Source organism: Aulostomus chinensis, chromosome 4, assembly GCF_037954235.1.
Source record: "Aulostomus chinensis isolate RoL2024-O1b breed Wild chromosome 4, RoL_Achi_v1.0, whole genome shotgun sequence".
Lineage (NCBI taxonomy): Eukaryota > Metazoa > Chordata > Actinopteri > Syngnathiformes > Aulostomidae > Aulostomus > Aulostomus chinensis.
Window position 1 is genome coordinate 10,653,489 of NC_141323.1, and position 13,820 is coordinate 10,667,308.

The 13,820-nt window shown below is 44.7% G+C and overlaps 1 protein-coding gene across 15 annotated transcripts in view; it reads left to right on the forward strand.

Annotated features, from left to right (window-relative positions):
- The window catches only part of celf2 (cugbp, Elav-like family member 2), a 202,007-nt gene that overhangs the window by 31,338 nt on the left and 156,849 nt on the right, over positions 1 to 13,820 (forward strand). For all 15 annotated transcript variants that reach the window (XM_086201703.1, XM_086201705.1, XM_086201704.1 and 12 more), the window contains exon 2: positions 9,130 to 9,165. In XM_086201703.1, coding sequence (XP_086057829.1) covers positions 9,130 to 9,165 — 36 coding nt within the window. The remainder of the gene's footprint in view (positions 1 to 9,129; positions 9,166 to 13,820) is intronic.

Sequence of the window (13,820 nt, forward strand, 5' to 3'; positions counted from 1 at the left end):
GCTCCATAAACCAACCATTTCTCTTCTCCGCCTCCATCGCACCGTCTCTCATTGTTCAGCTTGGCCCGCTTTAATCCACCTGCTTCCTGCTTTTTTTGATACCTCTCCCTCTCTATTTACTGTCCCCCTCACCTCGCTCCTTGACAGGCATCGGCAGGCCGCCTGAAGGAAAGACTGAAGGAATCAGACCGGGATTAAAATGTAATATCCGACTATTTAAGAGATTAGTGGTTGACATTTTGCCGTCTGAGCTACCCCCCAATCTGATGAACTGGCATTCATGATATTGATTTATTCCCCAGCTTCCTTTTTATCGGCCAACATTCACACGGACAGCAATAGATCTGATATGGTGGCCTTTTATGAGGCACCTTGTCAAAGGAACCCTGATGCTAAGTAACCAGCAGCCGGCTGCCAAGAGTGATTGTTTAGGGAAGTGAAGTTTATTCATTAGTTTTGAAAGAGCAGCAGCAAGAGGGCGGATAAGGACATGAATGATTTCCGCTTCTCAAGTGGACAAAAGCAAGGTCCTGGTATCGAACGTTCTCATGAAAGCTTCAGATGGAACGGTGTCTACACAAAAGAGGCTTAATTATTTCCAATTATAACAAACCATCATTTCAGCTCCATTATTTCGCAAATCCATCTAAGCAAACACGGTAGCAGGACTTGATTGAGGTTCCCTATTAGCGCGTCTGTCAACACCATCACAAAGAGACATGAGTGTCGCACGCCGACGCTAACAGACGAACATTTGTTTTTGTTTTTTTTTCATTTAAATCCCCATGTAGTTCAGTGTAACTTCTGTATTTCGGTGCACTCATAGACTGTATGAAATGGGTGGACAGAGCTCCTGTCAGGAAAATGAAGCCAATGTAATAAGTGCCCTTGAGCTCGCAAAGACTTTTTTTCAGCGCTACATCACTTGTTTGTGACCCCAGAATGCAGAAAGAGCCAGCCACGTATGTTTAGCTGGACGCTAATGGCGCCCAAGGGCAAACAATGCATCTCTCCTCTCACCAGAACCTTGAAAGGAGATTTTGTTTGACGAAAGCAGTCACGTCCACGTACCTGTTGAGGCCACATGCAGCAACAGAGAAAAGAGTTCTTTAGTCAATTAATTTGGATCCAACAGATGTGATTCTGAATTTTATTGACTTTTCTTTATTCCATTCACAACTTGGCCTTCCGTTTCACTCCCCCCCAATGTTCTCTTGGCGTGATCTTATCCTTCTTTCGTGTTAATGGCCCTGCCCTCAGCTCGCCACATACCAGCATCATATACGTCGCCTCAATCCAAACCTTAATGCATCTCAGTTTAACCACTGTTGTACACGCATGCACTCACACACACACACATACACACACGCCGGGTGTGTTGTGTTGCGACAGGTCGGCGAGGCGCTGGGGCTGAGTCAGTAATGCGTGACGCGTGCCTCAATAACACCACCCTCATTTGCATGTATGATGAGGTCCAGGCTAATGGAGCTGATCTGTTACGCTGTTATTAAATGGTGAGAGGGGAGGGGAGGTGAAGGAGGGATGTGGAGGATTATGATTGAAGGGGAGGAGGGGGGGAGGGGGAGGCAAAAAGAGGGGAGGGTCCTCTCTGTTTTCACAGAGACATGATGGATGATTCGTAAGTCTCTCATCCAGTCTGTTCAGGTCTTTGTGCAATTTGCACACATTTGCTGTGTGTGTGTGTGTGTGTGTGTGCGTGTGTGTGTGTGCGTGTGTGTGTGTGCGTGTGTGTGTGCGTATGTGTGTGTGCGCGCGCGTGCTAGTACCCTTTGAATATCAGGAGGTAAATGAGGCCTAACTCACTACTGCCACTTCTCCCTTTTGTTCACCCTTTTTACTACGCAGGTCGTTTCTCTCGCTGCCTTTAAATGTCCTCAATATGTTACACATCTATGCATGAACGCATGAATCCCTTCAAGTGCGCTCTTTCTCTCTGTCTCACACACACACACACACACACACACACACACACACACACACAAAGGCTATGAGGACACTCGTTTATTTCTGTCTATTATCTTGTATTTATTTCATATTTTATTAATGTTGTTGAAACTGTAGATTGCTTCTGTTTGACCATTTTCATGGAAAAGATCATAAAATAATATTTCATTATTCCATTAGTCTTGATATCACACTCTTAAACAATGTACAGTACAATTCCTATTACCTTTAAGCATCTTTTAAGATGATATATTCAACACTTTTTCATGGGCCGTGATGGTTTGGAAGCAGCTGCTACTTGCTAGTGCGAGCATAATGAAGGCCATTTGTGGAACATAACCTGGACCTGTCAACGAAGTGGTACATGATAGTGTCTTGACTAATGACGATGTCCTTGTTTTGTAGTTATTGCTGCGGCTTTAAATCGTGACGTTGCGATGGTCGACGGCTCAGCGGCTGACGGACGTCGGCACGGACTCAGAATGCGCCGATGTTTTGCTTTTCCAGTTGTTTGAGTGTCGCTGCTGATACAAAAGATGTGCGAGTAAAACCCTTCACCTCTATTTTGAAGAAAGCTGCCTGCAAAAAAGAGTGTAATTTCCTGGCTGACCGTGGCCGTGGTCGACTCACAGTTTCCTGTGTTTTGAAGTTTTACAATGCTAATTAAGGACTGAAGAAACTCAATCAACTCTGCAGTCTGTCGACAGCTCAGAGTAGTTGGAGGAAATGACAGTTTTACGAGAATACATCTGAATGTGCTGCTTTTGGCAGAGCTTCAGAGATTCTGGGTGGACGAGTGCCAAACGTAGAAGTAGCCTATTCAGCATTTTCTCATTGGAAAATACTGAGCGTGCAGATAAACACGAGAGAAGTCTTTCCAGACGTGTTATCGCTGTGAAAACCTGTCACGCTTCAAATGTTGTTGCAGCTCTCAGGTCAGTGCAGGAACATTTGTCGGTATGAACCAGCAGGTTGAGTCTTTGTGGAGCTGATTAATACAGCAGCTCGTCTGTGTCACTCGGGTCTTGGTGTCGTCCAGTCCTCTCACCCCTTCGGCACTTTGGCACGAGTATCCGCCAGAGTCATCGTCCAATGGGAGAGTTTGCTTCCATCTGGAGGCGGGCCAGCAGCCCACATCTGACATGATCTAAAGACCTGGCACAGTTGAGGTGGAATGACACACATGTACAAACACCTTGGGCGGGGATGAGATTGAGATGAAGAAAGCGGTGGGAAGTCCTTCATGGGTGTGAAATATGAGTGTGTGAATGTATTTATCAGCGTTTCGAGATGTGTCTTGATTGGTTGGGGATTGTGGGTACGGCATTGAAAGCGGTTTGTGTGGAAGGAGGGATGGAAGGTGGCGAAGAAGGGAAGTGTTGAAAATAGTGTTAGAGTGACACAGATGGGCTGTGGAGGAGGAGGAGACCGAACATCAGAGCTCCAGGAGGGATAAGCAGCAAACGGATCTTTTGTTGGAGCAGTTAATCAATTAGTCGATTGGCACAGAACGAATTGACAACTTATTAATTATTCAGTTAATATTTCATTCAAAGAAGCCAACAGTGCTGCTTCCAACAGCTCTCATTTGAGCTGCTGTGTTCTGCTTCTTCATTATGTCAACAAAATTCAATCAATACTACAAATAATTGATTGATGCTGAGAGAAACTGTTGCAGCCCGCCAATGATCCCAAATACAGATACAGAGAAGTGTGAGAGAAGCAGTGACTTCACAAAGTCCAAATTAACTGGTCGTGAAATCCCAAAACAAATCACCTCAAAAGAAGAGAAAACATAAGCTGTAACAACATGTCGCTAATCTTACAACGGATAAACAGTGAATTAAAAATCATGCTAATCTCATTTGAAAAGTTGTGTTTCATTCATGCAATTACACCGTTTATCTAAGCCAGAAGCATTTCAAAGTTTGCCGGAAAACGCACGATGCAGATTCCTTAAAAAACATGAAACTCTGCTCTCTTCCGCCATCACGAAGCGGCGACTGACTCAGCTGACACCAACAGCCACGTCGGAAAAATTCAGATTAAAATCCAGCTGAGGTGCAGGTTCCAGGATGTGAAAAAGCTATTAATAGTTGCTTTATCTGCTTTACCGCGGTTGTAAAAGAGTGAATAATTCAATGTGTCAACATGTGTTGGTAATACTTATGGGCACTTGGGCATATCTGGAGTATATATGGATTCCATCTTGTCCTATTGCAGAATTTCAACATTTATTTTTCTTTTAAATGATACATGGCATTATAACGGTTTTATACCAGAGATTTTACTCTTCACTTTACACCAACAGACAAAGTGAGCTCACAGTGGGAAAAAATGTCCGAAATACCTGAAGAAGGGTGTTTTATTTATGATTTTATTTGATTGTATTGTTTTTTTTTTAATGTCCAAGAATGAACATTTTATCTTTTACATCCATGCAGATGTGTGTGAGTTAGCCAAGTTAGCTGAGTTTTCATCCGTCGTCATCCCTGGCAGTTGGTTCCTCTTTGCAACACACAACACATAGTACGAAGGTGTGAGAAATTCAGCTGAAGTTCTGTTGAACGCTCAGATGATCTGGTGACTCTCCAGCTGCAGCTCAGCGTTCAGGTGTGCAGTAACCAGCTTCGCTGCGGTGTGTATTTGAACTCTGATATTCTACTGTAACCTGATTTCTCACTGTAACCTGGTTTCCCGTGTCATTGATAATGGCTTAACAGCAGTCCCACGAGGTCTCAACACAGCCTCGTTTGTTTCACACCGTGACAGCAGCATCCACATCACTTCCAATATCTCTTTGTCTGTGTGAGTTTATAAAAAAGCAGGAGAGGGAGGTGGAATCACTTTAAAAGCTCCGACGTGGGAATACTCTCGTCATGGTGTTCAGCGGTGCAGTGACAGCTGGTTCATAGTGTCTCCCATCATGTAGCACTAATGCTGGGTGTGTGTGTGTGTCTGTGTGTGCGTGCGTGAGTGTGCGGGCGCGCGCACGCACTTGTGTCAAATCTTCTGTTAATCACAATGTGTCCAAATATGCCCGTGGTCCTCGCCGGGTCCTGCCACCTGCTCCGTCTTTGGCTCCGTCAGCCGTCCACCAAGGACTCCCTCATGCTTCAGCTTCGTTTTTCGTCTCTGCCAGGCCCGCAGCGGCATGGGGCCTGTAGGAGTTTGAGCTCCGAATCACACGTGTCGCCAAAAAGCTGTCTGTCATGAAGCATAAGTCTGGCTCCTTTCCACCTGGATGCAGTTTTCCCATCTGTTTCCATCCCAGTGATCAATTCCTACCCTAATCTCACCAGGCCTACAGTTCAATCTCTGGAAATCATTTTAAAAGCTTTTGGTTTTCAAACAAATGTCCACATTCACTCTCATAAGAAATGATCATTTTAAAGTTGTGGAGCTTATTGAGATGGTTCAGTCACATGTTAAAGGACAAAATATCCTTTGAGTTCTCTTGAGTCTCCTCAGCCTCTTGAAATGTAAAAAGGTTTGTTGTGTGCTAATGTGGAACATTTTTGTCTGCCTTGCCTCTCCCACTGACTTGTTTTCAGGCCCGTGAAAACCACTTATTCCCCGAGTATAAACTTTTCAACACCTGTGACAGATCGCCCTGTTTTAACCACCTGAACCTCCAGCAGTTTCTGGGTGGTTGGTTCTTTTGTTGTTTTCTTTTTTTTCTTTCTTTTTTTTTACTCCTGTCACATTCATGCTCACCTTGGGCTCATTTTTTCACTGCAATATAAAGTCCTGCATCTCTATGGAAACGGCACAATCACGGCGACAAGTGGGTCGAACTCCGAAACGTCTCTTGTGCTACATCACACAGTTGTTACATCATAAATCCCCCCCCTCCCAAAAAGTCTTTTCTTGAGGATAATTTATTTTACAAAAACAAGAATCAGTGTTTTTTTCCCATAAGCATTACCAATATTGAGAAAAAAGTACTCACACCCTTTAAACTGATTATGTTTTTACAGCCTCGGTGAAAGTACTAATTTTCGTCTGTTTTCACATCCTGCGGCCTCCAATTCAGCTGAATATTTGTGGAATTTTTGTCATGTGGCTGTCAGTCTCAGCTGAGTCAATTATGGCTTTACAGTTGCACTGAAGGCCACAGGATTTTTTGTTTTTTACTGGATGTGGTTGGTGCAAATGTTGTATTTTTTGGAAAAAATAATGACTGATAAAAACGAGAATAAGAAATGTACTTTTAGTCGATCCTGGTGATTTTCCTCTCAGAGAAATGCGTACATATGTCAAAGGATTTGTGATAAATGGTTTAATTTGGGGTTTTTAGAGTCATTCAAATTAGATTGTAAAGGTTTCAGATTAAGAATAATCTTATACCCTTTATTTCTCAGCTGAGCAAGCTTATTTAACCCTTCCCTGCTGCAGGTAGACTGATGACATTTCAGGGTAAAGCAGACAGCAGCGTGGAGCGCAGTGATGATGTCTAGATGGTGTAGATGTGAGGCTCTTGTTGGTGGTGGAGGTCCGACTGCGTTCACACAGGGTGTGTTCACGTCAGTCGTCATGTGACCCGGGAGTGAACCCACTTCCCCTGCAGACAAAAGCCAGATGTTTGCGGGTGTTACTGAGGTTTTTTGGCCAGTGGGAAAGGTCCTTTAAAAACTTCATTAGAGATTCCAAACTTTATGAGACTGAACATGCACCGATGTCCATGTCATGACAAACCAACCAACCCAAAAACAGCCTTGGCAAGCATTTAGAGACGAACACTCCAGACACATAGCAAAATACACACTTGAAGGTAATCCTATGGGTTTAAAGTTTTATCGTCTGAGAGGGGAATCTTCTCAACAATATTTCACTTAATGCTAAAATAAACAAATTTGAAGATTTGTGCTTTTTCTCTGGATGAGGTACAGTTCAGCTTAATCCTCCCGCCACCATGACTAAAAAGATAACAATAGAAAGCAGATTCTCGCACTCACGCACACACACTTCTGGGGAAAAACACGCAACAACAAAACCACAACATGAGTTTCCACACTGATATGTGTAAGAAAATCTTGAATATTGATGTGAAGATTCTAAAACACTCTGAATATGCATTATTTCAGTTGATTTCTGCTTTCTTTTGGGGGATTTAATTGACTCATGGAGGTTCTGTCAGCTGCTTGACTGCGGTGTCGTTGCGCTCCTAACATTACTGACTGCTTTTACATTTCAGCTGCTGGAAGTGCTCTTCATATCAGTCTGTGGTGTAAAAGTTAATAAGTCATTAGAGTGTAAATGTTTGTGTATGAAGATTTAAAATTAGAAGAGAGATGGTGAGTGCAGCCAGATCTTTCTCTGTAAGACGTCTTGTATCTGTGGGTGTTTATGAGCAGTGTGTGTGTGTGTGTGTGTGTGTGTGTGTGAGCGAGCCAGCGAGTAGTGTGTGTTTGATGTTCCATTTACCCTTTTTCATAATTTATGGCATCTGGAAAAAGGGCTGAAGTAGAGGTGGCTATGGTCTGTGTGTGTGTGTGTGTGTGTGTGTGTGTGTGTGTGTGTGTGTGTGTGTGTGTGTGTGTGTGTGTGTGTGTGTGTGTGTGTGTGCGTGCGCGTGCGTGAGGATAACAAGATGAGCGCACTGTGGTCGGAGATGAAACAGACAAGAGTGTGTCTTTGAAATGCAAAGAGTGGCGATAGCAGTGATTGGCTGCTGTGTTGAGGAGGAGCAAGGCTTTTTTTCCTCCACATTTCATCATCACATGCACACACACTCATCCACACACTCAGCTTATTAGTGACAGCATTGTTCATTTATTATTATTTTATTTACCTCTGCGACATAAAACCCAGGCTAATTCGGTGCAGCTCTGGAGGGTTGTGTGTGTGTGTTTTTGTTGAGTGTGATGCCGGCTCTCGTACACACTGGCGGTGGGGCCTGGGGACCAATTTATTTACATGCAGTGAAACTGAGGAGGGAGAGGAAGGGATAAAAACAAAAAGGGAAGGAAAGAGAAAGAGGAAACAGCAGGGAATTATGGAGAAAACCCAGCGGATCGGAGAAGCTTCCCAAGGACACACAAGACCAATTTACTGTTTTGATGTCTTGGCGCGCGCGTGTGTGTGTGTGTGTGCGTGTGTGCGAGCGTGTGGTGTCCCATTATCTTATGATGTATATAAAATTTCCAGAAATACTGCTGCCTTCACTGGAACCCAACTGGTTCAGACTCATGCCGTGTTTGCTGTTTAGAAACAAGCTGCAGTCAAATCACCACCTAAAGAGGATGCAGCAGGTCTTTTAGGAATAATTGTGAACAAACATCTTTTGTAGAGTGAACATTCATGAAAACAGTTTTCCTTGCTTATCCAAACCTTTTCAGTTCATTGAGGAAATCTGATTTCTCTGGATTTTTGCCACAAGTGTGTGTTTAGAGGTCAATGTGGGGAACAAGGTTTTCTAATTTATTCTCTACACTATTTCTCTTCTCACCCGTGATCTCATGAAGAGTGTTTTCCTCCACCAACGCAACCTCTATCCAACTCAGTGTTTAAAAAAAGGCATTTTTTTGTACTGTGTCAAATGGATCCGTCCTAAAATGTAATGGATTCTTCCTCGGCTCACGCTGCACCTCACCACCAAGTTTGATAAAAGTCTGCCTCGTAGTTTTTACGTAAGCCTGCTGAACTCGTCATCAGGTGAGGAGTGACTAGTGAGCACAGGCGGTTCACTACGGTTCTCATGAAATGCCACTGTGGTAGAAACGGGGTGTGACTGTATGAAGAGAAAATCATCAACAAGTTTTCGGTCTCTGTTGCTCTGAGTCTTGGCCCCATCTGCGGTCGTGTTGATGACAAAGCTGGTGGGCCCGGTCCGCCTTCCATCAACAGCAACCTTGTCTGGGTTTTCAGTCGGGTCTTCCCCTCGCGCCACGCCTGCACCACCATCTCATCCAAATATGGTCATCACCAAGCTGCAAAACGCAGGAATTTTGAATTCCACACACTTACGTCTTGTGAACAATCTATAGGATCAAACCTGCTGCCGTTTATTGACTGACCAGCATCGAAAAGATTTTGTGACACCAGAGTTTCGTCAGTGTAGCATGAGAGAACCGTAACATCCAGTTTCTTCATGTTTAAGGTCATTTTTAGAACAACACGCTGCATTTTTGACACATCCTCTCTTTTCTTCGTGTGTTACAGGCAGGACGCCGGCGACCTCTCTGGACCGATACAAAGGTACTGTTAGAATCCAACTGTCCCCCTGTTCACCTTCCCCTCCACCACTCACTCCTCGTCTTCTCCTGAGGCAGACAGGATATTTCTCCAGGCTTCAGGCCTAACCTGGTTGTTATTTTAGCCTCAATGTGGGAGTGGTGTTTGCTGTATTGTTTGGGGGGGGGGGGGGTCTGAAACTCCAGAGAGACAGGATGCAGATAGGACAGGTTGGTGGGTCTAGAAAGACAGAACGAAAGGAAATTGGAAAGGATAGATGTGACGCGGCACAGATCTACAGCAGAGGAAGGGGTCATTAAACTAAAGCCTTTGGCGACAGAGCAGCAGATCAAGTGAGAGGAGATGGGAGAAGAAGGTTTAAATAAGAGCTGATCTTAAAATAGCAGTACCTATTTCTCATCCGAGACGCAGCTCGCAGGAAAAGAGTGAATATCCTGCACTGAAAAACCATCGTTGTCCCCTCCATTCTGCCATTTTGGAGAGAGACAAAGAAAGAGCGGCTCTTCATTGTAAAGTCTTACAACACCGATAATGCTCAGCGAGCTGGACTACAATCCCAGGAAATGCGTATTGTTGCAACAGATATTAAATATCATTGCTAAGTACAAGTATTAATGATGGGTTGTCTACAACAGACCTCAGCAGCAGAACATTCATCAACATTTATTGGATCCATAACGCGGCAGCAGAACTGTTCTGACTGCTACGACATCAAGAACAGACTCTGTTTCAACCCCTGTTGGGCAGTTTGTTGTTCCATAGCGACAGAACATCAGTGTTGGAAACAGATGTGAATTTTTCAAATGCAGCCTTAATGCTGTGAGAACCGCAAACAATCCATCTAACATGTGGATGTTAGAGAACCTCAGTGCATAAAATCAATCTGCATGGATACCAGTAGGGGGTTGAAATTTGAACCAGTGCTTGAAATTCACATGACCTAATATTCCGAAAATATTCCGAGAAAATAAAAAGGAGAGTGAGAGTAAGGAATGTGAGGTCAGAATGGACTCATTCTGCAATCATTTCCAACGCTGGTAATGACTGAGAATCTTTTCTGTACTTGTAGTTCTCACGGGAGCTGTTAAGTCAGTCGCTTCTTTTTAATTTAGGTGTTTGAGTGAGGGAAGTCAGTTTGATTGCATCTATTGCAGGTGGTACAGGAGCTACATGATGTCTGATTAGGGCCACTGTCACTGCTGGTGCACCTCCCTGAGAGTTCCATGGGTTAACGCTTCCTTTCACCAGTGATTTGTCTAGCGTCGTTTATATACTCTCACTCTTTATCGCAGGGAAGTGCATTTCCTTAAGGCTTGTTAGAAATGCGCTGATTAGCCTGATTCGGAACGAAATGCTAATTTTCTCAATTTTTCCATCACCGGGTCGTGAGGAAGATAGCTGCAGGGATAGCAGCAGCCTGTTAGCTCACTCTTTGCTAGTTCCTCTCTGAAATCCCACGTAGTGAAGGCAAGTACCTGATTGACAATGGAGAGGAAGGAGTATCACCATCACGGAGGTTCTTGATGTGAAGGGAGAACAGCGATGAGGAACTTGCACATTTCGGCTCTGCAGTGGAGCTTCACTTCTCTTCCAACAGCTGTCGGTCTCTCTCTTGTCTGGCCTGCACCCTCCCTGCCTGCTGCCTCACATTGGTTCCAGTTGTTGAGGGCGGCAACTGCTCGGAGGGCTGATATGTTGTCCAAAGCAACAACAAGAGCTTAAGCTTCCAGGGACACACCCCCCCTCTAATCTCAGTGGTTGTACACCTGGAAAAGTCATCAAGGGTCTCACCCAGGCTGAGGGCGTGTCGCACTATCAAATAGTATCTCTGGTTCATTGATTTCATGGATGGCAGTGACTGGTATCAGCACAGTGGTGTCTGGGCCCCACCCCTGCTCTGTGACCTGTTCAGAGCAGCAGGCTGTCAGCACTCGGCCCTGGTGTGGTTGTCTGAGGGCTGGTGTGGTGCTCAGCATGACGCAGCACTGCCTCCCTCAATTTGTCGTCTTGGGAGTTTGATCTGTTGTATGTTAACTGCTTGTGGGTCACACAAGTGCACCAATTACAGCTTTGACCTTTTCACCTAATAGTGACAACTCTAGGAGAGCAAATCCAATACAAAAATAGAGTGTAGTTACGCGTAATACCTCTGGGTGCAGGTGTAACGCCCAGAGCCCAGGCTCCACTGGTGTTCGCTAAAGAACTGGCAACTGAAACGAAGACAGGCTAGAAAGGTGTCTGAATGCTCAGTGTGATGGATCGCCCTTCGTAAGGGAGTTTTAAGTGTCTGTGAGCTGATTCTCTCACTGGAGTGAAATGAACTGAGTCTAATGGGTCATTTGAAAGTGAGAAGGCCATTGAAAAACCTACGGTGTTTTTTGACAAATGTTGTCCAGCCATGTAAAGAATATTAGATTTTAATGGCCTGAATGTCGGATCCCTGATGTAGATAGGTTTTATTAATGTTTATATTAATTCATTCTCCATAGAAGTACAATTTAACATGTTGCCTGCAGGAAAAAGGACAGTAGACCAAATGTCTTGGAGGGATGACATTTCCTGACATTGACGTTTGTGATCTTCCTATATCAGCCCTCACCTGATTATATTCACAGGCAAAACCAGCAGGGACATCAGCTCAGATCAAAAATAAGATCGAGCACTGAAGGAGCTGCAGCGTAGAAAAAGAAGCGAGGGAAAAAGAAAGCGTCTGGCTGTGAATAATTAGGCAAAATGCTTTGCTTTTGTTTTTCTCTCTGATTGGAGAAAAGAGGCGAGGCTGTGACTGTCGCATCAGCTCGCTCTAACACGCACACACAACGCTGAGTTACACGCTAATCCGCCGCACAGCTACGTAATTCCAAAATGTGTATTTACTTCATCTGCCTTCACTGCTGCCGCCACCGCCGCCGTCCCCCCACAATCCCCAGCAAACACACAGAGAATCACAGAGAAGAGAACTGGGCATATAATTTGATCCTGTGTGCTCTCCTCCTCTAATGAAGCTCTCTGGCAGCTTGACTGACACCCGGCTCGTTATTTAAGAGTCTGTTTTGGGCCAAGAGGAAGAAGAGGAGCTCAGGAAGGAGGAGGTGGGAAAAGGGCATGATGGGAAAAGTGGAAGCAAGGGAATGGATGGGGGAATTTAGGATGGGGGAGGACAGGAAATGAGAGATGGAGTAGAAGTGCAACACAGAAGTGAGAGAAAAGAAGCGAAGAGAAAAGAAGAGGAAGGAGTTGATGCTGGAGACAGTGTAGAAAGGATCATGTGTGTGTTTGTGCAAATGTGTGTGTTTAATTGCCGGTCTTTGTGTTGATAATGTGCTTTGAAGGCACACAGCATAACAGCAACGCGACCTCTTGAGACAGGGAGGATGCACACACACGAAAACAGCACAAATCGCGGCGAACAAGCGTTGATTAGCGTATGAATCGTGTCAGAGCTCACGAGTGGAACAGAAACAACGTCGCTCTGAAGTTTGGCAGGGCTGCAGGTGTGTGTGAAATGCACAAATGCACACACACACTTCTTGTTTACAGAAGCAGACACACATAGACAGCAGAGACTATAATTACAGGGATTCACACAATGTGGCGTCCCGGTACGCTGCGTCCCTTATTGCCTCCCTGGTTGCCACATGACAACTGCGGTCCCTCGCTACAGCGACTGCTCAGTGCGCTGCTTCTGGCCCCGCCTTCCACTCCCCAGTCCTCCTGCATCTGAATATTTATGAGCAGGGAACTGGCTCACTGCAGTCAGAAGACAGTGACTGGAGTATTCTCTCTGCTCAGCAGTGACAGTTATCAGTGTTAAAGGCTTCTTCCTGAGCTCTAATTTATCCCCCAGTGAGAAAATGTCCAGAAAGTGCCACAGTCTGGAAGAAGATGCTCCTGGTCAGCACTCGGCGCCGTCATGACAGCAAGCAGGAGTTCAGTCGTTTGGCACCAGAATACAAAAAGTCAACTTGATAAAGACGTGCTTTTCTCCATTGTGGAGCTTCCATTCAGTCTCAGCCTGGCCCGAGGATTTCAGGACCAAAATATGATCCAAAATGCATCATCTCAGGGTCGCATATACCGAGAAAAAGTCACTCACAAAACCTGTTCTGTAGCACGTGGCCAGTGTAGCACATTTAATGGCGACAAAACTGGGCGTTTGCTGTGAGACAGAGGCGTTTCGGGTTCTTGTTATGGTGACGAGACTTGGTGGGTTTAGTCAGGTTTTAGAACATTTGCAGCCATTTTTGAATTGATCCGGTAATTTAAAACCTAACTTGACAGTTTCCACAATTTTACACAGCTTAACATATTGTTGAAGGGTTGTGTTGTAGAACTGAGAAATAAAACAACGTGTGGCATTTGCTTGCGTTTGCCAGACATTCGTAAGATTACGCATGAACGATCGCGCAGGAATTTTAACTCATACAAATGGTATGCAAATTTTGTTCAAAAACATGAAACAATAATGATGTTTCTTCTGTCTGGCCTCGTTTTCCCACCTGCACCGCCACATTACTCCTGTCTTTCCACGCATTGTCTCAGTTGGAAAAGTGGGATTAAAATTCTCATTGGGTTTTTAATTGGGTGAGGCCATGCAGGTGTCATGCTCACTGTTCATTCATTTTTCATCCAAACACATGAATTATGAAGAGCCACTA